Source organism: Megascapheus bottae, unplaced genomic scaffold (assembly GCF_031878675.1).
Source record: "Megascapheus bottae isolate mThoBot1 unplaced genomic scaffold, mThoBot2.hap1 HAP1_SCAFFOLD_87, whole genome shotgun sequence".
NCBI lineage: Eukaryota > Metazoa > Chordata > Mammalia > Rodentia > Geomyidae > Megascapheus > Megascapheus bottae.
Window position 1 is genome coordinate 535,356 of NW_028327338.1, and position 22,278 is coordinate 557,633.

Below are 22,278 nucleotides of genomic sequence, written 5' to 3' on the forward strand. Positions count from 1 at the left end.
CTTTACTTTTTCCTGGGTCCTGAAATTAGGGCCTCACATTCGTAGCTTGGCTTTTTAACTCTAGCATTTCCACTTCTGGCTTTTTGCTAGTTAATTGAGGATAAAAGTCTTGGAGAGTTGTCTCTCCAGACTGGCTTCAAACTAGGATCCTCAGATCGCAGCCTCCTCAGCATGTAAGATTTCAACCATGATCCACTAGTGTCCAGTTCAGATTGCTATGAGGTGGTAAAACAGAGAAGCCACATTTTTTTTTGCCAGTCCTAGGCTTAGGTTCAGGGCCTAAGCACTGTCCTTGGATTTTTTCAAGGCTGGAGCTCTCCTTGTACTCCACTTCTGGAGGTAGAGCCAGCACTACTTCTGGCTTTTTTCTTATGTATATGGTACCGAGGAATTGAACCCCGGTCTTCGTGCATGCAAGGCATGCACTCTACTACTAGGCCAAACTCCCAGCTGGAAGCCACATTTTGAGAAGTCAGATCTTGGAGTCTTTATTAAAAGGCCAGTAACTGCACGGTGGACTTCTGTTTCAAAATACCAGCAGCCGGTAAATGCACTTAACATTTAGGAAACTGAACCATAAAGGTTAGAAGTAAAAGAAAGAACAACAATACCAACAAATCAATTCAGCTCCAGTGGAGAGCTTAAGTGGGACGTCATGGTGACTACAGAAGGAGCCAGGAGACAGGACAGGAACATGGAGACACATGGCATTGTGAAATGCTGGTCTAGGCCTAAATAGGGTCAGGTCAGGGGGCAGGTTCACAGGAAACTCCAGGTTTAGTAACGTCTCAGCCATGTGCCTGCCCTGCCTCCAGGAACTCAAGTATGCCTGGAGGTAGAGGGCTTCACCTTTCCCCACCATGAAGACAAGATTCCAGACTTTACCATCCACCATGTGGCCAAGATGGCACTGGCCAGACTCGATCACACTATTTCAAGATGTGATGTTTAAAATGTTATCAGTGAGTTCTTGTCAAATTACACCTTCCCCGTCACTCAGTCCTAATATAGATTAATTCAATCTTACATCTGTATTGTCATAGATATTCCTGGAAGGTATGGTGAGATAAACTACCATTCAGGGATAAGTGCTGAAAACCAGCTAAGGAAAAAGTATTTGATGAGGGCATTGATGGTCAATGAGAAAGTCACACCAGGTCCTCTCAGCACTCTCTGCCTCCTGGTCTTCTTTTCCGCACACACCACGTATCCACAAAGCACTCTTACTGAAGTTTTGCTGACTATGCAAATGCCTTTTCCTTCCTCATTAGGTACAACTTGAAGGTCATCTCCAAGAGTTATCTTCCCTGCTCCTAAGAATAGCCACTGCTCATCCTTGAAACTAGTTCATGGTGCCATGTCAAAATTGTACAACATGAAGTTATAAGAAGTAAAGCACATCAAGGTTTTGGGGGGTTTTTTGGTTAGGTTTTATTTGTTTTTGGTCCTGGTCCCAGGGCTTGAACTCAGGGTCTGAGTGCTGTCCCCAAGCTTCTTTGGCTCCATGCTGGTGCTCTACCACTTGAGCCACAAAATCACTAACAGGCTTTTTCTGAGTAGTTTATTGGAGATGAGTATCTCACAGTCTTTATTGCCCAGGCTGGCTTTGAACAACCAAGCATAGATCTCGGCCTTCTGATTAGCTAGGTTTATAGGTGTAATCCTATAGCCACCAGCACCTGGCATACAAGACCAGTTCTGGCTCATACCTGCATTCTGGCTACACAGGAGGTTGAGATTTGATCATAGTTTAAATCCCAGGCAGAAAAATCCAGGAGACTCTTAGCTTCAATTATTCAGCTCAAATGCAGAAGTGCAGCTTTGGCTCAACTAAATTGTGAGCCCTAATTGTGAGCATGAAAAGCCAGGCAAGGGCTAGAGTTCAAGCCCCAGTACCATAGAAAAACATAGTCATTGGAGATGTCCTGGTAAGAGTAGTAGTGGGACATCAGCCCCTCTCTGTTCTTGCTCTGCTTCTTGCACATGCTCCACCACACACTTCTGTCACATGCCCAGAAGCAATAGGCCAAAACACATGCTCACTCTCGCTGTCTGTCTCTGTCTCTCTGTCTCTCTCTGTCTCTGTCTCTGTCTGTCTGTGTCTGTCTGTCTGTGTCTGTCTGTCTGTCTGTTCTCTCTCTCTCTCTCTCTCTCTCTCTCTCTCTCTCTCTCTCTCTCTCTCTCTCTCTCTGCAGTACTGAACTCACCTCTCAAGCTTGTTAGGGAGAAGCTCTACCATTAGCCAAGCCCTTAGTAAAACTTTGGCTCTTATAAGTTGATCATCTCAGGCATTTTTTAAGGTTTGGAAAGCTGAGTAATGCAAAGCTTCTACTCTACAGTCTTGATGAACTGATTCCAAAGGTTTGGATTTGGTTCCTCTTGTAGATTCTTACAGATTTTGTACCAAGACAATAATGTCATTTGCAAACAAACAGTTCTGTCTTTCCCATTTGTACAGTTGTTTTCTTGACATGTTGCAGTGACTAGGCCTTCAAGTACTATGCTGAGTAAGAGTGGTGAGAATGGTTGTAATTGGTAATCCTTCCCTTGCTCTTAATGATAGGAAAACACAGCATTCGATCTTTACCATTGAGAATGTTAGCTGGGTGCTAGTGGTTCTAAATCTACTCTAATGGCCTAATTTTACTCAGGAGGCTGAGAAATAAGGATCACAGTTCAAAGGTAGCCCAGATAGACAAATCTAAGAGACTCTCCAATTAACCAGCAAAAAGCCAGAAGTGGAGGTGTGGCTTAAGGAATAAAATACCAGCCTTGAGTGGAAAATCTAAAGAACACCACCTATACTCTCAGTTCAAACCGCAGGATCTACACAAAAGATTTAAAGAAAAGAAAAACAACTATGGCTACTTTAGTTGAGGCCAAGATTATTTTTGTTTGTATTTATTTATTGGTGCCAATAGTGGTGCTTGGATTCACATTCTTGCTTAGCTTTTTCCTTCATGGCTAGATCTCTATCACTTCAGCTCCACCTTCACTTCTGCTTTATTCTGGTTAACTGTAGGTAAGAGTTACATAGACTTTTCTGCCTGGACTGCCTTGGAACTGCCATCTTCATAACCTCAACTTCCTGAATAACTAGGATTGCAGGTGTGAGCTAGTAGCTACCAGTGAAGATTCGATCACTAGTTCTAACTTTAAATTTTGTCCTCTCCACAAATTATAGATTTCTATTGCTATAATAACCTTTAAAAAATAAAGAACTGAACATTAATGATATCTCTTCCTATAAAATTTAACAAGGAAGGAGTATTTGGGAATGAGGTAACATTTCAACCAAGGAGGACAAAGGAGAGAATAGAGAAAGGAGAGGAAATATATTGTGTGGTATATCATTTTTTATTTCACATGTACAGCCATTCCCATTCTTTACATGTTGCATACATATTCCTCCACGGTAGTCTCATGTGATCATACAATGGACATGTAAACATTCCATTAACTAGCTCAGTTGGAGTTCGAATATGAAACTTAAGTGTTAGCTGAGCAAGTGCATGATAAGTTCATTCCAAGAAAGAAGGTACAAATGTCTGTGACCTTCTCTGGCTCCCTAAAAAAAATTATCTGTCCAAAAACTTATTAATGAATTAAAGGTATAAAATGTTTAAATATATTTTAATGCAAATGTCTAATACATAAACAATAGCCTTTCTAAAACTAGAGCATTCAGCTGATCATTTCTAAGCTTTGTTCAAGTCTATGAAGTATATCTTCACTGAAAGGATATAAAATAACAAATCTTTCCTAGTCTAGACTTCTGTTATGCTCACAGAATTGGCAAAAAATTTAAACCAGTAAGTGTTACATTTTCTAGTAAGCGTTGAAAATTCCAAGGCATAATATTTGTAATACAAACTATATCATCATGTTTTAATTGGTTTAAAACTGAAAAATCTTTCTACAAAGACCATAGGGCCAAACAACAGGAAAAAAAAATGCTGAGGCTTGTTCTGTGAGTTTCTTCCCGTTCAGAACCTCCGACAAGGCCCCCATATGGTGGTGAACCCAAGAGGCGCTCATCCAAGAATGGCCAGGGAAGTGACTGTCCCCAGAGGTTGCCAGGTCCCAGAGACCGTGGTGGGACCACCTACTGACCCCGTGTTGTACCCCAGAGAGATGGGAGGGAAAAATAAAAAACAGTGTTTTCCCTACCTGTGCCTCAGTGATAGTAACTACACTGTGAGATATGTGGTTCTGTAAGAGTCTATACTAATAAAATATAACCGGTGCCTTATAGATTCAGCTGCGACCTAGTCACACCACCGTGAACTACTACTAAAAGGGCGATCCTGATGGGACATCTGGGCTTATTTGAGCTCCGCGGGAGTCCAGTCAGATGGAGATGCTGCTGGGCCTGCAATGTTAAGTACACACAGAACAGATAGGTAAGCATGACAATTTTGAACAGAAAGTTTTAACTTACTCATTTTAAATATAAGAGTGAATGTATTTCTGACATTATGCCTGAGGATTAAAACTGAAGTCTGCACAGAATGGGAGTCCCATCGAATGGGAAAGCCTGTGACTCAACTTTGACTTTGGGAGGCAAGGACAGAGCACTCTCTTGGGGACTTTCTGTGCTTCACTGGCCCAGGCTGAAAAGGTCTCAGCTGACACAGAGACCCAAGCGAACTAAGCAGTGAAGCACCCCCACCAGCCCACTCAGCCTGAGTGACCAGCATCTCACTGTCTTCCCCCACGACGCCTCCCCTTCACTAATGTGGACCCCCAGAGAAGCACAAACTGAATCCAGCTGAGCACCAGCTGCTCACACCTACAGTCCTAGCTAGTCAGGAGGCTAAGCTCTGAGGATCCGGGTTGGAGATAGCCCAGGCAGCCAAATCTGAGAGAATCTTATCTGTAATTAACCAGTAAAATGCTAGAAGAATAGGGGGCATGGCTCAAGCAGCAAAGGGCTAGCTGTGAGTGATAAAAACAGTGACAGTAAGACCCTGAGCTCAAGCCTCAGTACTAGCACAAAACAAACAACCAATTAAGCTAGGCTTGATGGCTCAGTCCTTTAGTCCTAGTTAATTGAGAGGCAGAGCTTGGAAGATCATAGTTGGAGGCCAGTCCCAATGGAAAAAATTAGTGCAACCCCCATTTCAACCAATAAAAAGCTGAGTAACGTGGTAAGAGCTTGTTGTTCCAGCTAAACAAGAAGATGGCAGTCCATAGTGGCCAAGGAACAAGCACAAGACCCTTTTGGGAAAAAAATACCTAAATCACAAAGGACTGGTGGCATGGCTCAAGTGGTAGAGTTCCTGTCAAACAAGGGCAAGGCCCCAGATTCAAGCAACAGTACTACCTAAACAAAACCCCACCCCAAAGTAAAAATACATCACCAACATGATCCAGATACTAAGTATCTCCCAAAGGACCTGGATGTCCGTAGCTGTAGAGAGAAATGCACTATGCAGTGCCATGCATAGTAGACAAACCATGGAATCCACTCAAGTGTCAATCGACAGATGAACAGAGACAATGGAGTGAATGTTCCTACAGTGGAATACTACTCAGCAATGAAAGAAGGCACTTTTGGGCAACATGGATGAACCAGAAAGGCATTAAGTAAAGTGAAATCAACCAGGCTGAGAAGGACAAATCCTGCAGGACCTTCTCCTAAGTGAGATCAGAAAAGGCCAAATAAGCAGCAGAGAGAAGAACAGGGTTGGGGGTAGAGGTCAGAAAGATCTAATGGAGGATGAGTGGTGAGTACAGAGAGTGACTGGACGCTGCACATTTCCCCAGTGTGCGTGGCAGGGCTGGGGTGAGTCTCCAGACGGAAGGACCAGGTCCACCGAGTCTCTTTGTGACATTTAGACTTTAAACTCCCAAGCAGCTCATTTTCTCTACAAACACTCACTTGGAAGAGCAGATTCTGAAATAAAGAATAAGGACATTGGTTTTTCAGTTTCATGAAATAGACTAAATATCCAAAGAATGTGAAATTACTTAACATAATAAGAACTAAATCCACAACACTCAAAACAAAAGAAGTCATAAAGCACTTTGAACCTAAAATTCAAAAGGCCATTTTCCTAATGTTGTTCTGGGTTTTGGTTGTGCCTGTGCTGCAGCTTGCATTCAGGGGCTGGGAGCTATACCTTGACTTTTTTCACCCAAAAGGCACTCTACCACTTGAGCCACAGCTCCACTTCTGTGTGTGTGTGTGTGTTTCACTGGAGATAAGAGTCTTACCAACGTTCCTGCCCTATTCTTGTTAGCTTCAACCTGCAGTACTCATATCTCAGCCTCCTGAGGAGCCAGGGGTCGGTGACATGGGTCACCAATGTCCTTGGTGGGTTTGTTGTTGTTGATGTTGTTTGAGATAGGGTCTCACTATATAGTCCAAAGCTGCTTTGAACTTTTGATTCTCCTACCTCACCTTCCTGAGGGCTGGGATGACAGGTATCTACCACTGTGGCTAGCTAAAAGGACAGGGTTATAATGGCAGATTTTATTCACCAAAACAGCAAGCAGCTGGAGTAGAGATCTACTCACAAGAAAGGAAACAAACAAGCAAACAAAAGAATTCTCATCAAAGAAATGAAGCCCCATGAGTAAAACAAGTTGTCCAGAAATTAATACAACTATAAAAACTAAACACTAAATATATGCATACATGAAACATATGCATGTGCCTATACTCCCAGCTACCCAGGAGTCAGAGATCCAGAGGATGGTGGTTTGAGGCCAACAAGCCAGGCCTGGTGGCTGTAATGCCAATAGAGAGAAGCATAGGCAGAAGGAACGAGGGGTCAGCAGAGCCCTATACAAAAATTCAAAACACTATTGGAAAGACACTAGCTAAAGCACAAAGGACTAGGTTGTGACTTAAGTAGTAAAGCATCTGCCTGTGAGTACAAGGCCCTGAGTTCAAACTCTAGTAACTCTCTACCCTGTACCCCAAAAAATGTATACTGTGACTGGCCCTCGTGCCTCATCCCTGTAACCCCAGCTACTCAGGAGGCTGAGACCTGGGGATTGCTGTTTGAAGACAGCTTGGGCAGAAAAGTTCATGAGACTTATCTGTAAGTTAGCACTGAGAAGAGCCAGAAGTGGAACTGTGGCTCAAGTGGCCCAGTGCTGGCGTTGAGCAAAAGCAGCTCAAGAACAGCACCCAGGCCTTCAGTTCAAGCCCTAGGGCTTGCATAAATAAATACATACCAATGTATTATCTTGAATATCTCATTATAAAGAAAGTTATAATGGAACATATTCAAGACTTCAGAAATGTTTATACTGGAGCAATTTTAAGTTTGAATGCAGTCTGTATGAGGAGATAGGCCCAACTGCTTCTGTGGAAGTCTGTGGAAGTCCAGCAGGGTAAGAACTCTGTGCAGAAGACTAAAGCTGATATTGCTGGATACATTCTTTGTACTAAATGAAGTATCAAGACTTTGGACAAGCAAAAATGAGAAGCCTCAAAAATCATGACTTTTGCTTTCTGATAAAGAGGAAAAGGCAAAATCTTGTGTTAAGGGAGGCTCAATTCAGAGTGCTCCTCACCGTGAGCTTTCTCAGAGCCTTCAGGAGCCTCTGGGTCCTGTGCTGCGTCTGCATCCTTGGGCTCTTCCGAGTCCTGTGTGGACTGGGAGGATGTGGATTCCCTGGAGGTCTTTGAGGTCTTCATGTCCGTGTCTGTTCTGTGTTGCTGCAACCACTCATCCCTATAGCCATTGCTGATAAGCTTGGAGAAGTTTGTTGGTGAATTGGTTTTTTGACCAGGCTTCAAAAAAGATAAAAGTGAATATTAAATATTAACACAAACCTTGATAGCTGGGTACGAATGGCTTACACTTACAATCCTGGCTAATCAGGAGGCTGAGAGCTGAGGCCTGAGACTCAAAGCCAGTAGAGGCAGAAAAACCTTCTAGACTCATCTCCAATAGCCAGTAAAAAGCCAGAGATGGAGATGCGCACATGCACACACATACACACACACACACACACACAGATCAGAAACAGAACAGTATTCAGGGAACAAAGTAATAAGTTGGATGCACAGCTGTCTTAAATACAAGACAGCTATACTGTTCTCCCTCCCTGGATTTATCTTTCCATCTATCCATCCATCATCTACCTGCCAATCATTTTTCTTTCTTGGTTTTCTCCCTCTCATTCAGTCTAGCTCAGTGTTCTCAAGGCATTCATGACAATGTAATCATTGTTTATTGCCCATTAGATGAGAAGCTATCTGAAGAATTAGGCAATTCATGATATTTATTCTCGCACTAAACCAGTATTCTGTGCATAAGGAGATAAAGGAGTCCTTAGGGTTCTCTTCAGCGGGGACGTGTGGAGTGGGGGGGAGATGTGTGTGTTGGGGGAAAAGGACAGGATGAGGCCTCCTTCTGGAGCAAGGGGGCCAGGTAGGCCTGGTGGCTGGGAGGGCGGGCTGTGGGTGGGGACTGTCACTCAAGGAAGAAGGGGAGCAGCAGCTCGCCTCCTGGCCAGCTCAGGCCACTCTGGAACATACATGGGAGGGAAGGACAGTCTGCTTCCCGCGGAGTCTTTGGAGCCCGTTGGCGTCCCCGCTTTGCTGGGGTATTTTGAGTGGATGGCGGGCAGCTTCACCTGTGTGGCAAAATACAACACATATGCGGAGTGAGAAGACTACACAACAAATGTAGGACCTCTGCTGGGAAAACAAACAGCCACAACACGTGTAGGTCAACAATCCTCCCATTCAGTAGAAAAGCTTTGTAAAGAGAACTTCTAAATATGGGCCCCTGGCAAACCAGGCACCCGCAGCTCACAGCTGAGATCCCAGCCCTCAAGGAGGCTGAAATCTGAGGATCGAAGGGGAAAACCAGCCTGGGCCAACAAATCAGAGGCAATCCTATCTCCAGTTAACCGTGAAAAGCCAGAAGTGGAGCTGTGCCTCAACAATGGAGTGCCATCCTTACGCACAAAATCTGGTGAGAGCATAATGTCCTGAGTTCAAGCCCCCGTAAAACACACACACACACACACACACACACACACACACACACACACACACACACACGAAGTCACTCTCTCCATATAGACAATTATGAACATCAGATGAATGGAGAAGCAGGCTACCCCTTGATCCACAATGAAATACAATCCACCAATACAAAGGAATGGAGTTCTGACTCCCCAGCAGCTGGCTATGTCTAAAATGCACCAGGGAAGAAAGGACCATAACTCGGGGATACCATAATTTGACACTCTGGAAAGACTACAGGGAGTTTGGCTTAGTGGTAGAGTGCTTGCCTAGTATGCACAAAGACCTGGGTTCAATTCCTTGGTACCACATACATAGAAAAAAGCTGGAAGTTGTGCTGTGGCTCAAGTAGAAAAAAAAAAAGTCCAAGGACAGTGTTCAGACCCTGAGTTCAAGCCCCACAACTGGCAAAAAAAGGAAGAAAAGCAGACAGGTACTTGCAGGAGCTGTGAGTTAGGAGGAGTTAACACCAAAGGAGCTGAGGGAAAAAATAAATGGAATGTCTCTGTACCTCAGTGGCTGTGGTAGCTTTGTAATGTATGCCTTGTACCACTTGTAGAGCAGGTGAGCTTTAAGTATATTATGATATCTTATTTTAAAAGAAAAAAATTGCATTTTATTTAAATTATATCTTATTTACAAAGAAAAAGACTATCGCTTTTATAACAGCAATAAAAGAAAAACAGAAATAAGTAGTAGGAGCCTGGCATCCATGGTTCACACCTGTAATCCTAGCTACTCAGGAGACTGAAATCTGAGAATCAAAGTTCAAAGCCAGCCAAGACAAAACCATTCTGTGAGACTTTCATCTCCAGTTAACTAGCAAAACATCAGAAGTGTGGCTTAAGTGGTGGAATGCCAGTCAAGCACAGTAAGCTTAAGGGATAGTGCCTAGGTCCTGAGTTCATGCCCTATTACCTGTCACGAGAAATAATGTTTTTAGTAAAATAAAAGATCCCTCCCAACTCCCACTCACCCTGGAAGTGAGCAAGAAACCCAGGAATGCTGCGTGAGGAGTCTTCCCTAAGAACAGGCCATTGTGTACCACACCCCAAAGACAGCCTGGGTGTGACAGGAAAGTGCTGGCTCCCGTTCCTCCCTCAGAGGCAGCAGCCAGTTAGCTGGGTGATTTGATTCTCATGTTCAGGTTCTCACTATCTAGGCCAAGATGCCTTGCAGACACAGCCCAACACTGTGTTCCTTCTGCTAGACAATGTTGATGTCCCCAAGACTGTCATCCTGTCTCCTCGACAGGGTGGAAGTAGACAGGCTGGCTACTAAGTGGATCATTCATTTGATTTGGGGGTGATACAGCATTTAACACTTTTACATCTCTCTAGCTTTGTGCTGTAATGGTAGTTAGCATCTCCCCTCTGCCCCCAATTATTTATAGCTTACCCCTTACACTAAGAAACAGGCCTGGGCTTTAGTCCATTTACAGTACTTACACAAGTGACCCAAAGCCCAAGTCACCACTTGCCATGGAGGACAGCTTGATAAGCAAATGGCTTGTTCCAGCCAAGAGATGCTGACCTCGGCACTCACCCCAGCCCCCAAGTGTCAACAGGGAGGTTCCTTTCCACACCAGGACACAGAGATGCCAGGCATGGGAGCCGGGGACGAATATATCTCTCTCTTCACAATTCAAGTAGTGGATAGTGTTCACTCTTCATTCTCACTCTCAAAAGCATCATCGCTATTTTTAATACACATGTCATTGTTTCACAGATCTGACTGGGTGAGGCAACGAGACGAATTTCAGACCTTGCCACACCCAGTGGTACAGAGCCCTCAAAGTCCTGGGAGCTGCTAAGAGGAGGCCGGGGGATGAAAAGACTTTTAATCAAGAAATCACACTCATCTACCAATCAAAGTGTTTGGGGGGTTCACTTTGGAGGGACAAATGCACCCTTGGAATGGGTCTTTTATCACAGAGACATCTCAATTTAACTATAACTAAAACATGTGAAGATAGAATACAAAACCTGGCACTGGAAACTCACACTTGAAACCATAGCTCTCAGGAGACTTGAGATTTGAGGATCACAGTTTGAAGCCAGGCCCAACAGAAAAGCTGGTAAGACTCTTATCTTCAATTAACCAGCAAAAAGCAAGAACTGGAGCTGTGGCTCAAGTAGTAGCATGTAGGTCTTGAATGAAAAAGCTAAGAGAGAACACAGGCCTGAGTTCAAGCCCCAGTATGGGCACAAATAGAAAAAGATAATAAATGTATATTAAATTCCCTTTCTATAAGCGCTGGGTGACACATGTTATGCCAGTTTCTTCTAGGTAAGCATTCACTCGTTAAAACCACCTTAAAATGCAAAAACAAGCCAGGCACTGGTAGTTCATGCCTGTAATCCTAGCTACTCAGTAAGCTGAGATCTGAGGATTGTAGTTCAATGCCAACAAGGCAGGAAAGTTGGTAAGACTTTTATCTCCAATAAGCTACTTAGAAAAAAGCTGGCTCAAGTGGTAGAGTGCTAGTCTTGAGCACAACAAAGCTCTGGAAAAGTGCTCAGGCCTGAGTTCAAGTCCCAAGTCTGGAAAAAAAAGGCGCAAAAATAGTCAGGAGCCAGTGACTCACACATGTAATCCTAGCTATTCAGGAGGCTGAGATCTGAGGATCTCTGTTCAAAGCCAGCCTGAGCAGAAAAGTCCTTGTGAAACTCTTATCTACAATTAACCACTCAAGAAATGGAAGAGGAGCTATGGCTCAAAGTAGTAGAGCACTAGCCTTGAGCAAAAGAGCTCAGGGACAGCACCTAGGCCCTGAGTTCAAGCTCTGTGATTGACGACAACAACAACAACAAAAAGTAAAAATTCTGGATTGTTGGACAACTGGATTCTGCTTATTATATAACTTATTATTATCCAATAAAATAGCCTGTACAAAAAAAATGAAACAAACAAACCTGTGCTCTTCCCTATAAAACCACTAATCAGAAAAAGAAACAGACAACCAGACTGTGCCTGCTCACATTGTAGGAGATCCACAATTAAAATACAGACCATATCCGGCAATGTCATGGGCATCAAAGAGACACACCAGCAACAGCCAACAGACACACTGCACGGTCATTCAGGAAGCCACGGAAGGAAAACAACCCTGGATGACAGACGGATGAGCTTCTGTCACCTTTTTTTTCTCTTCTAGTTCCTCGGCCTCTCTTTGCCAAACCGTTTTCATGTCAAAATCGAAGGGGCCTCTTCTAGATTCATAGCTTCCATTGGTGTGATTGGGACTGAATTCTTCATACACCATGTAATCTGGCATGGAGACCATGGGGACTCTGCAAGAACAGTGGTGTCAGTTACAGCCTGCGCTCGTGGGGCCCCCTTCTCCCCTCTCCCCAATTTCTCTTGGCTTCCCTGAAGACACTGGTAGGCCCTGCCATGGGAAGCAAAAAGCTCCACCCCTTTCCAGTGCCAGCCTTGCAGATCATCACCAGAACATCATCTACTCCTTCGTCTTCTTCAATGAGCTAAATGCTCCCCTAAATATGTATCATTTACAATGATCATTTCAGTCTGCTTGTTTTCTATGACATGGCCATTTACAGTGTGGGCACTTGAACTTCCAACTGAGCTTTGGGACCAGTGACAGGAAGGGGTCAACCCCAGAGTCTCCGGCCCCCTTTCTACCAGGTTCTAATCCACTCAGCTTCTTTTTCTTTCTTTCTGAACTTAGCACAAAGAATTTTTTTAAGAAAAGGTTGGAGGAATGGCTCTGTTGGTAGAGCACTAGACAATGAGCAAGAGCATCAGGTACCAAGTTCAAGTCTCGGTCTTGGACCTTAAAAAAAAAAAGCAAGGGAAAAGTCTAATATTACATGCCTCAGGCATGTAAAAAATTTATGTTCATTTTCCAGCCAGAAATGAAAACAAAGGGTTGAAGCCCTGGCTCAGTTGCTGGAGTGCCGGCCAATGAGTGAAAGCATCAAGTACCAAGTTAAAGTACCAGTCGAGGACCTTTAAAAAAAAAGAGGGGGGGAAGGAAATAAAGAGAAACAAAAGCTGAGCATTGAGGCATATACTCTTAGCTACTTGAGGCTTAAAATGACATTTACTGTGGTTTTATCTTACAGGCAAAAATAAATTAATAAAAAGCCAGAAAAGTGCCTGAAATGAATTTTCAATTTATGCCAAATTAACTACCCAAAAAACTGGAAGTAGAGCTGTGGCTCAAGGGGTAAAGCACCAGCCTTGAGTGATGCTGCTCTGGAACAGCACTCTCGCTTAATTTAATGAATTTCAACTTGAGCTATTTTGTCCCCCAAAAGAACAACGCATAGCTGCTTCCAGATACTCACTCTCGCTGCTGGGCAGTAGCAGGTTTGCTGTGGTGGATATACCAGTCTGGCAGGGAATAGGCCCTGGAGAACCTGTCGTGCTCCCAGGACCCAGGTGTGTCAGCAAATCTCGAAAAGAAAGGGACAGAGCTATGTGTGACCCAAATGTCCTGTGTGGCATCACTAGCCCACATCAAGGGGAACTGTGCCATTGCCCTGGGTGGCCTCTGGGCCCGGCACTACCCCAGCATCTCTGATACTCCCCTGCCTAGGCACAGGTAGACAACTGAGGGTCCTGGTTGGGCCTCAGACAGGGCCATGGTTCATGAACCTCCCTCCCTCCCTCTCTAGCATGGATCTGGCATGGGGTCTCCACCAGACATCATCACTTCTGGGGGCCCATCCTTCCATTCCTCCAGTTCTTACTGCTCCCCTACCTTTGGCCACTCCTCCAGGCCATTCCCCACAACTCACTGTCCTCCTTCTCCAGCCTGCTTCCAGGAAAATCTGCTCTCTCCAGCATCCCAAATGGTGAGTCCCCAGGAGGGATTTAATCATTTAGTTTGGAGCTAATCTGAGAGGCATAGCGCACAGGCTCTGTTCTACAAACTCAGGCCAGCGCCACAACACACATGCCCAGCTTTCTGACCCCGATCCCTTCCCTCCTAGATGTCAAAGGGCAGCTAGTAGAGCTGGAGGTATGGCTCAGTGGTAAGAGTGCCTGCTTCACAAATACAAGGCCCCGGATTCAAAACCCCAGTACCACAGATGTTTAATCTCCCATTTTGCAGCTTGAAAACCTTTTTCATGGTTAAATACTTTAAACTTAGAGAAAACATAGAAGAATAATATGAGTTCTTCTACACCTTCCAACCAGACTCTCTCTTGATGATATTTCATGACACTTGGTTTCTTCTCTCCCTCCCTGTCTCTGTCTCTCATTACTGTCACTTATTATACTTCACACTGCTGGACATGTGTTGCAGAAGGCCACACTTCCACCTCTGGGCTTCATGTCATCACACTGTGATGACACAAATCAAAACTTGGGCAGTGATGTAATACCCCCATTTCAGTTTAGATCTTACCAAATTTGGCCAATCTTTCCACTTTTTTTTTCCAATAGCAGGCGAAAGTGGATCTTAGAAAGTGAGATCTAGCCCTTGTCCCACCTATTATAGGCCTCAAGAGGATTGATATGGGGATTTGTGTCACTACTGGTGCTTGAACTCAGGGCTCACATTGTTGTTTAGGGCTGCCACTTTACCGTTTTGAGCTATACCTCCACTTCTGCCTTTGTCATGGTTAATTGGAATTAAGAGTCTCAGATTTGTCTGCTCAGACTGGCTTTGAACCATGATCTTCAGATAGGAATACAATCATGAGCCACTAGCACCCCGCTTGGTCTAGATTTTTTTTTAATGTTAAAACGATGACCATGGGACTGGGAGTTTGGCCTAGTGGTAAAGTGCTTGCCTAGCACACACAAAGACCCAGGTTCGATTCCTTAGTACCCACATACATTTAAAAAAAAAGCCAGAAGTGGTGCTGTGATAGAGCTCTAGCTTTGAGAAAGCCCGACTGGCAAAAAGGGAAAATGATGGCTAGCTTGTCTCCCCTGTGGCATTGCCAACACAGGTAATGGCAACCCGAGGAGGGATAATTATCTGGATGTCATCTACCCCAAAGGCAGGCTATGAGATTTCAGGGGTGCTGTCCCTTACCTCTCTGAATGATGATATCTATTGAACTCAGTATGTTCCTATTTTTAAGATTGTCAAATGCTTTGTGAAAAAAATAGATCTTGTATAAAATTTGATTCTCATCAGTGATCACACACATCCCCCTATACTTATGAGCCTCAATTCCCAATGGCCTTAGGCAAATGTTAAGAATGTTTTATCAAAGATTCTTGGAAGGATTGGGGTTTGAATTTAGGAGCTGGGCACTTTTGAGGCAGGTGCTCTACCACCTGAGCCACGCCCCCAACTGCTAGAGCAATATTTTTATACAGATGAGATGATGGAGCACGCGGGGGCTTACGAGGTCTGCCGCCTTGCTTTGCAAGCTTCACATATTCTGAGTCGGTTTCTTTTATCAAGTACCTTCGCATCCCAGGCAAGTACTCATTGTGTGAGTCGTCCAATTTGCTGAGCCCTGGAATCTGAGATGCTGGAGGGGCATCCACAGCCTTCTCAGAGCGCTTCACGGGGAGATGGTAATACCATTCTAGATAGAAGCAAGGCCAGTTCACTGCCATGCTGGGCTGCAGGATTGGCCACATGGGGAGAACCTAGGTGCTTCCCAGTCTATCTGCTGTGGACGTCACCAGGCAAGCCACACAGCACCTGAGCCAGGCAGGAAGCCCCTGAATGCCCAAGACAAAGCATGGCACCATTGCAGGGCAAAGAGTCTCCAAACCCCCTGAGTATACCAGCCATCAATGCCAATGTGAGGAACAGCAACCTTGGCCCCACCCTGTCAGCTTTGCTGCAGCTGACTTCTTCTCCAAAACCAAAACCAGCCTCATCCACCAGTGTGAGCTTCAGGGAACTCTCCAAGCCCTATGTCTTTCCATCTTAAAATAAAATTCTTAACTGTTTTTCTTGTCATTCTGGGAAATAGGAAAAATCCCACGTTATTTAAAATATGACAGATAAACCAATGGAACAGATGGATAAATGTGACCTGCAATTTTTGTGTGAGCTGCAATTTTTGTATGTGCTGCTATTGGGGCTGGAACTCAGAGCCAGGGTGCTATCCCTTAGCTTTTTCACTCAAGGAGGGTGGTGTTCTACTATCTGAGCCACAGCTGTACTTCTGGCTTTTCTGGTTAACTGGATACTTTCCTGCCCAGACTGGCTTCAAACTGGTCCTTAGATATCAGTCTCTTGAATAGGTATGATTATGGATGAAAGCCACGATACCCAGCCATGGGCTATGATTTGACAAACTTACAGCATTGAAACACTGAGATAAGCCAGGTACTGGTGGCTCACACTTGTAATTCTAGCAACTCACGAGGCTGAGATCTGAGGATCATAGTTCAAAGCCAGCCCAGGCAGGGAGGCTTGTGAGACTCTCATCTCCAATTAACTACCAAATAAGCAGGAGATGGCTCTGTGGCTCAAGTGGTAGAGAGTTAGCCTTGAGCAAAAAGCGGGATGACCCTGAACGCAAGCCTCATTACTGGTACAAAAAAGAACAAGAAAAGGAGGAAGAGGAGGAGGAAACCCCTGAGATATAAATTATGGTACAGAAACCACAACCTGCTGTAACAGATGTACCCGTTTTATGAGAGCAGCAGGAAGCAGGTCAGGGAGAGAGCCACAACTCCTCACCTGTACTGGGAAGGCACCAGCCAGCCCACCTCCCATGCTGGCCAGCTCCCACACCAGCTCCCATCAGTGGCTTTACTATACTGTGGAGACCACAGTGAGAGGTGAAAGGTGCCAGGGCCTCAGTGTTTACTGAAGAGAGCAAGGAGAGAGGGTGAGGCATTTACTTGCCCGAACTCCCCACAGGTTAGGAATAACATTTTAAAGATTCCAAAGGACTGTTTTATGGAAAAGATTGAGTCGAAGCATGATAATTGTGAATGGAAGGATTTCTCTCATCTAGAAGAAACTGGGTGCAATAGCTCAGAGGAAACACAAAAGACAGGAAATGGAGGCAAGTATGGGCCCCATGCTGAGAGAAGAAGCTGAGCACGGGACTGATGAGGTGAGGCAGCTCTCCAAAAGGTGCTTAGGATAGATGTTGTAGCCCACCTGGGGACCAGCAACAAGATTCCCTGGAGGTATTTAGTCACAGGCTAGGGAGCTTATATCAAGAGCTAGGGAGAGCCGGGCACTGGTGGCTTATGCCTGTAACCCTAGCTGCTCAGGAGGTTGAGATCTGAGGATTGTAGTTCAAAGTCCCTATGAGACTCATCTCCAGGCAGCCACCAGGAAACTGGAGGCGCTACTGTGGCTGAAGCCGTAGGGCACTAACCTTGAGCAAAAGAGCACAGGAGGGGCCGGGAGTTTGGCCTAGTGGTAACGTGCTTGCCTAGCATGCACAAAGACCTGGGTTCGATTCCTCAGTACCACATACATAGAAAAAAAGCCGAAAATGGTGCTGAGGCTCAAAGGTAGAGCTCTAGCCTTGAGAAAGTCCAAAGACAGTGCACAGGCCCTGAGCTTAAACCCAGGACTGGCAAAAAAAAAAAAAAAAAAAAAAAAAAAAAAGCACAGGGACAGTGCCCAGGCCCTCAGTTCAAACCCCACAGCTGGAAAAAAAAAACAAGAGCTAGATGTGTTGGAAAAAATCCAGAGGCCTAGAGTTGTTAGTACTTATTTATGACCCCATAGGGAGAAGAGAGGTAGGCACTTAGGCTATGAGTGTTTCAGGTAATTCTTTCCATCTGAAATTAGGAAGATACTCAAAATAAGAACCACACACACACTGTTTTATGACATACAATCTACGGAAAACAAAATGCAAAAGGTACAGCTTCATAACATAATTATTGGGCATAGTTAATAGCACCTATCAGTATGTACAAACACAGATTCATAACATTTACAGTCTGATGCAATGCCCGGTTTGTGATAGATGAGATTATATGTTTGTGTGTGTGTGTGTGTGTGTGTGTGTGTGTGTGTGTGTGTGTGTGTGTGTGTGTTATTCGGCTGGACCACAGTACCTACATAATAGACATTATTCTAGATGCTTTTGTGAAGATGATTTTGAGATGAGATTTGCACTTAACTCAGATGGCCTCAAAATAGGCATGAGCCTCATGTAATCAGTTGAAGGTCTAATGAATAAAGAATGCAGTCCTCCAGGAAAGAGTAAATTCTCCCTCCAGATGGACTTTAGATTTGAAATGAAACCTGATCTCCTCCTCTGGCCTCTAGCTCACCAGACTTCATATTTGTTATCCCCTAGCCATGTAAACCAAGTCCTTAAAATAAATTCTGTGTGTGTGTGTGTGTGTGTGTGTGTGTGTGTGTGTGTGTGTGTGTGTGCACATGTATGCATGTGCTGGCTGACCAGAGTTCTTTGGAAGCAGCGTATTAAATGCACTAAGTCACCATAGCACAAAACAAGTCATTCTGTGAAAGTTTTAGACATCCAATTTGTACTTGGAACTTCAACTGCATGAAGTTTTAACCCAGAAAATATTTAAATGACTGAAGAATATTAACCAGCTAAATCATCGCCTTCCCTTAAAAAAAAGAAGGAAGAAAAAAGAAGAAGAAAGTTTAGACAATGGCACAAAAGATCACAGAGAATCAATTTAAGGATTAGGAATCAGGGTTCAGCAGCTCAACTATTTCTTCCTTTAGAAGGGCATTCAGTTTGTACTTTATTTTTCCTCTCTCTGTTTTGCTTACTAATTAATCCACAGAGAACAGTGTGCTTCTACCCGCTCATTACTGGAAGATTTGGACAGGCACTGAATTCTAATCTATTGCTTAATGCATGCAGTAGAAGAGCTCAGAAAGTGAGGGTTCTGGTTTGAATGAACCAGCTCTTGCCACCTAACAGACAGAAAGACAGAAACAGAAAGAGACAGAGACAGAGAGACAAAGAGTCAAAGAAACAGAGATGAGATGGTTAAAAGGATCTTTTAGCTTTTATCTCAAAATTTGTTTAACATTAGATCATTTACTATATGACTGTTTTTCTTTCTATGATTTTTCCCTGCATGCTCATAGGCTGTAGTAGTAGTTTCATTTTCCTTTGTGTGTGTGTGTGTGTGTGTGTGTGTGTGTGTGTGTGTGTGTGTGTGTGTGTGTGTGTGTACTGGAGCCTGAATTTGCAGTCTAGGTGCTATCTTTAGCTCTTTTGCTTAGGGTTGGCACTTTACCAGTTCATACACACCTCTACTTCCTCTTTGTGCTGGCTAATTGGAGTTAAGAGTCACACACCTGCCTGTGATCCTCAGATCTCAGCCTCCTGAGTAGTTAGAATTACAGATGTGAGCCACCGGTGCCTGGCTTCCCTGATCTTATCAAGGAAGAAATACAGACTGTTGAGAATGAAAGTCAAACTTGAGATCACCTAGCTCGTCAGGTGCTCAAAGGGGACCAGGCTGCTGTTTCTAGTCTGTGAAGCCTCAACTAATAAGCTACTTGCTTGGTGTAGAATGCTCCAAACCAAATGCTTCAGTTTCCTAGTGAAAAAGTGGGGTGATGGGGCTGAGAGTGTGGCCTAGTGGTAGAGTGCTTGCCTAGCATGCAAGCAGCCCTGGGTTCGATTCCTTAACCAGAAGTGGTATTGTGGCTCAAGTGGTAGAGTGCTAGCCTTGAGAAAGCTCAAGGACAGTGCCCAGTCCCTGAGTTCAAGTCCCAGGACTGGCAAAAGTAAAAATGGGGTGATGATTCCTGACAGCTCCTAATGAGGTTAGATGTGGGAGTGTGTATAAAGTACTGGGCACCGTGCCTGGCACTTGTTAGAATCCATCAATGGCATTCCTGTAGATGAGGCCTCGACCTATGACATCAGGTGGCTCACACCTATAATCCTAGCAACTGAATTCTGGACATCCCAGTTTGAAGTCAACCTAGGCAAAACAAGAAAAGGCTTTGACTTCAAGCCCTATGAGAAAGACAGAGAGAGGGGGTGGGGGGGGGAGAGAGAATGAGAATCACAGGAAGGCCCAAAGGTTAGAGCAGGAGATGTGGAACAGGCCAGACCTGATGAACAATGCACTACCCACAACTGGATTTCCAGCACAGCCATGGCACTACCCTGACAGAGGCTGACTGTGCAGTTAAGAATGGACGGGCCACACTTCATTTTATTTCTGAACACACTGGGTGGATGTGATTGGCTCCAACTGATCCCTCTCAGCTTAGCCCTCTTCCCTACTCTCCATCTGCAACCCTTCTCACCACACAGAATAAAAACAAAAGCAACCAATAAAAAAACGGCATATGGAGACTCTTTCCTTTCTCTTCTTCTCACCTACACATTGGGTACATAAGAAGTCATGAACTTCCGCTGAATTAGCTTTTCTCATACCCTGCTGTTTCAAGCAAGAAACATTTGGTGGAGTCCTAACTTAGAAGCAAAAGCTAGGGAGCCAGCGGGGCTGTGCGACTGAGAAAGTTCCTTATTCAATATTCAGAATACACTGGGTTAATTCATGACCAAACATTTCCGGAAGGTTCCTATCCACAACACCGCACCAAAAAGAGAGGGGGGCGGCCGGGCAATCCTCAGGCAATCCGCAGTCACCGCAGGGAGCGTAGCGGTGAGCGGTGCTCTGTACTTCCTTGCTGGTATTCCTCATGGCTGGGCGCTGTGAGCACTTTCAGAGGAGCCCAGGGTGCTAGGGTTAGCTGGTAGCTGCAGCCACAAAGGCGAAGTCCGCGCCCCCTCCCGGTCTTCCCGCCTGCACCTGACACACCTGCACGCGCCTCCGGACCTGCGAGCGCGGGCACATCCACGCATGGCACACTCTGGAGGCACAGCAGGGGCACATCAGGCGGGGGGCGCAGCGGGCGCGGCGGGGAGGGGGCGCAGCGGGCACGGGGACATCAGGCCGGGGCGCAGCGGGCAGTGGACAGCGGACAGACACAGAGGGCAGGGGGCACAGCGGGCAGGGGCACAGCGGGCAGGGGCACAGCGTGCACAGGAAGCAAGGGCGCAGTGGGCACAGCAGGCCGGGGAGCAGCGGACAGCGGACAGACACAGAGGGCAGGGGCACAGCAGGCAGGGGCGCAGCGGGCAGGGGCGCGGGACCCACGCTCAGCCGGACACACTGCTGGCTGGGTCACATGCACGCCGGGTACACGGCAGGGGACGGGGCACGATGGGCAAATAGCTGGGGCCGTGCACGCGGAGTAGGCAGCAGGTGTACCGAGGTACAGCCTGAGGTCTCCACCGATTCAGCAGTGCCAGGGATCTCCTGCTCGCCGAGGGTCTCCGGGGTGCGACCAAGGGCGCGGCGGGAGTTCTGTCAGCCAATAGGGGCAGCCTTAGGCAAGCCAGTAAGCCAATCAGAGCCGGGGCATAGCGCGCAGGCGCAACCAGTCAACTGCCGGGCGCCCTGGCGAGCCCAGGGCGGTGCTGGGGGCGTGGCGAGGCCTGAAGGGGCGGGTACGGGGGCGGGCCCGGCGAGGCTCAGGAGGCGGGGCCCAGGGGAGGGGCGCGGTGGGGGTGTGTGTGCGGTGGGGGATGCAGGGCTAGCTCCCGCCACTCTTCCCCGCCATCCCGCACCGGCAAAGCAATCCGGAAAAGCTGGGAGCGTCTACCACCTCATTCTCCAAGACACAGTCCCACCTTAAAAAAGAAAACTGCTAGTACCTGAAAATATTAATTAGAGTCGCGCACGTGCTTGATAGGGTGAATATGCAATAAGAGCTTTGGCAGAATTCATTCAGTAGGAGACACTTTTGTCACCCAGAAAGCTTCATATCATCCTGGCTAAATAGTGGGCACAATTACTCTCTGCTAACTCCCTGTGAGAGTGAGGGATACCTTATAATTTTCAAAGAAACACACAAGACCATGTCTTCAATTCTTGGTACTGCAGTATGTGTGTGTGCGTGTTTGTGAAAGAGAATAGGACATCAATTCATTTCCAACCATTGAGATTTCTCTTTCTAAATTTTTTTCTTTTTTTCATAAAGACATCTTAGCCAGGCACCTGTGGTGTGCACCTATAATATTAGTTACCGAGGTGATTCAAATCTCGTCCAGACACACAAGTCTCCACCTAAGCACAAAACAAAACAAAACCGCAAAGCTGGTGGTATGATTCACATTATATAGGCTCTGCTGTGAGTTCATGACCCAGTATCAGGACAACAAAATGACTTTTTAGCTTACATAGATATTTGACCACATAAGCTATATGAAGTGCTGCTTCAGTTATGCAAGTACCACTTTGGAAATGCAAATAATACTAAAACAAGCAGATTTTTTTTATTCAAAAAGTTACTGTCTCAAGGAATAAATACAAATCAGAAAACAGTACAATTAGGACAATAGAAT

The 22,278-nt window shown here is 45.4% G+C and overlaps 1 protein-coding gene and 1 long non-coding RNA gene across 2 annotated transcripts; both read right to left on the reverse strand.

Annotated features, from left to right (window-relative positions):
- Positions 1 to 3,338: 3,338 nt before the first annotated feature.
- Positions 3,339 to 7,745, reverse strand: LOC150040035 (uncharacterized). The gene is made up of 3 exons (XR_016534108.1): positions 7,531 to 7,745; positions 5,885 to 5,899; positions 3,339 to 4,372 (listed from the first exon to the last, which is right to left on the reverse strand). It is a non-coding gene; the product is annotated as an uncharacterized LOC150040035 (long non-coding RNA).
- A 601-nt stretch (positions 7,746 to 8,346) lies between these two features.
- LOC150040036 (uncharacterized protein C7orf57 homolog) lies at positions 8,347 to 13,607 on the reverse strand. The gene is made up of 4 exons (XM_090327431.1): positions 13,531 to 13,607; positions 13,309 to 13,416; positions 12,135 to 12,288; positions 8,347 to 8,598 (listed from the first exon to the last, which is right to left on the reverse strand). Exons 1-4 carry the CDS (start codon positions 13,605 to 13,607, stop codon positions 8,440 to 8,442), a joined length of 498 nt encoding a protein of 165 aa, XP_090183557.1. The 3' UTR covers positions 8,347 to 8,439.
- Positions 13,608 to 22,278: the final 8,671 nt, after the last annotated feature.

What these genes read in the sequence shown, in the direction of transcription:
- LOC150040036 (XM_090327431.1), bottom strand. Translation starts at nt 13,607, where the DNA reads ATGGCCCTGTCTGAGGCCCAACCAGGACCCTCAGTTGTCTACCTGTGC. An exon ending in GGAGTATCAGAGATGCTGGG is followed by an intron (nt 13,417 to 13,530) that starts GTAGTGCCGGGC and finishes TTTCTTTTCGAG; the next exon opens with ATTTGCTGACACACCTGGGT. An exon ending in GCTACTGCCCAGCAGCGAGA is followed by an intron (nt 12,289 to 13,308) that starts GTGAGTATCTGG and finishes CTGTTCTTGCAG; the next exon opens with AGTCCCCATGGTCTCCATGC.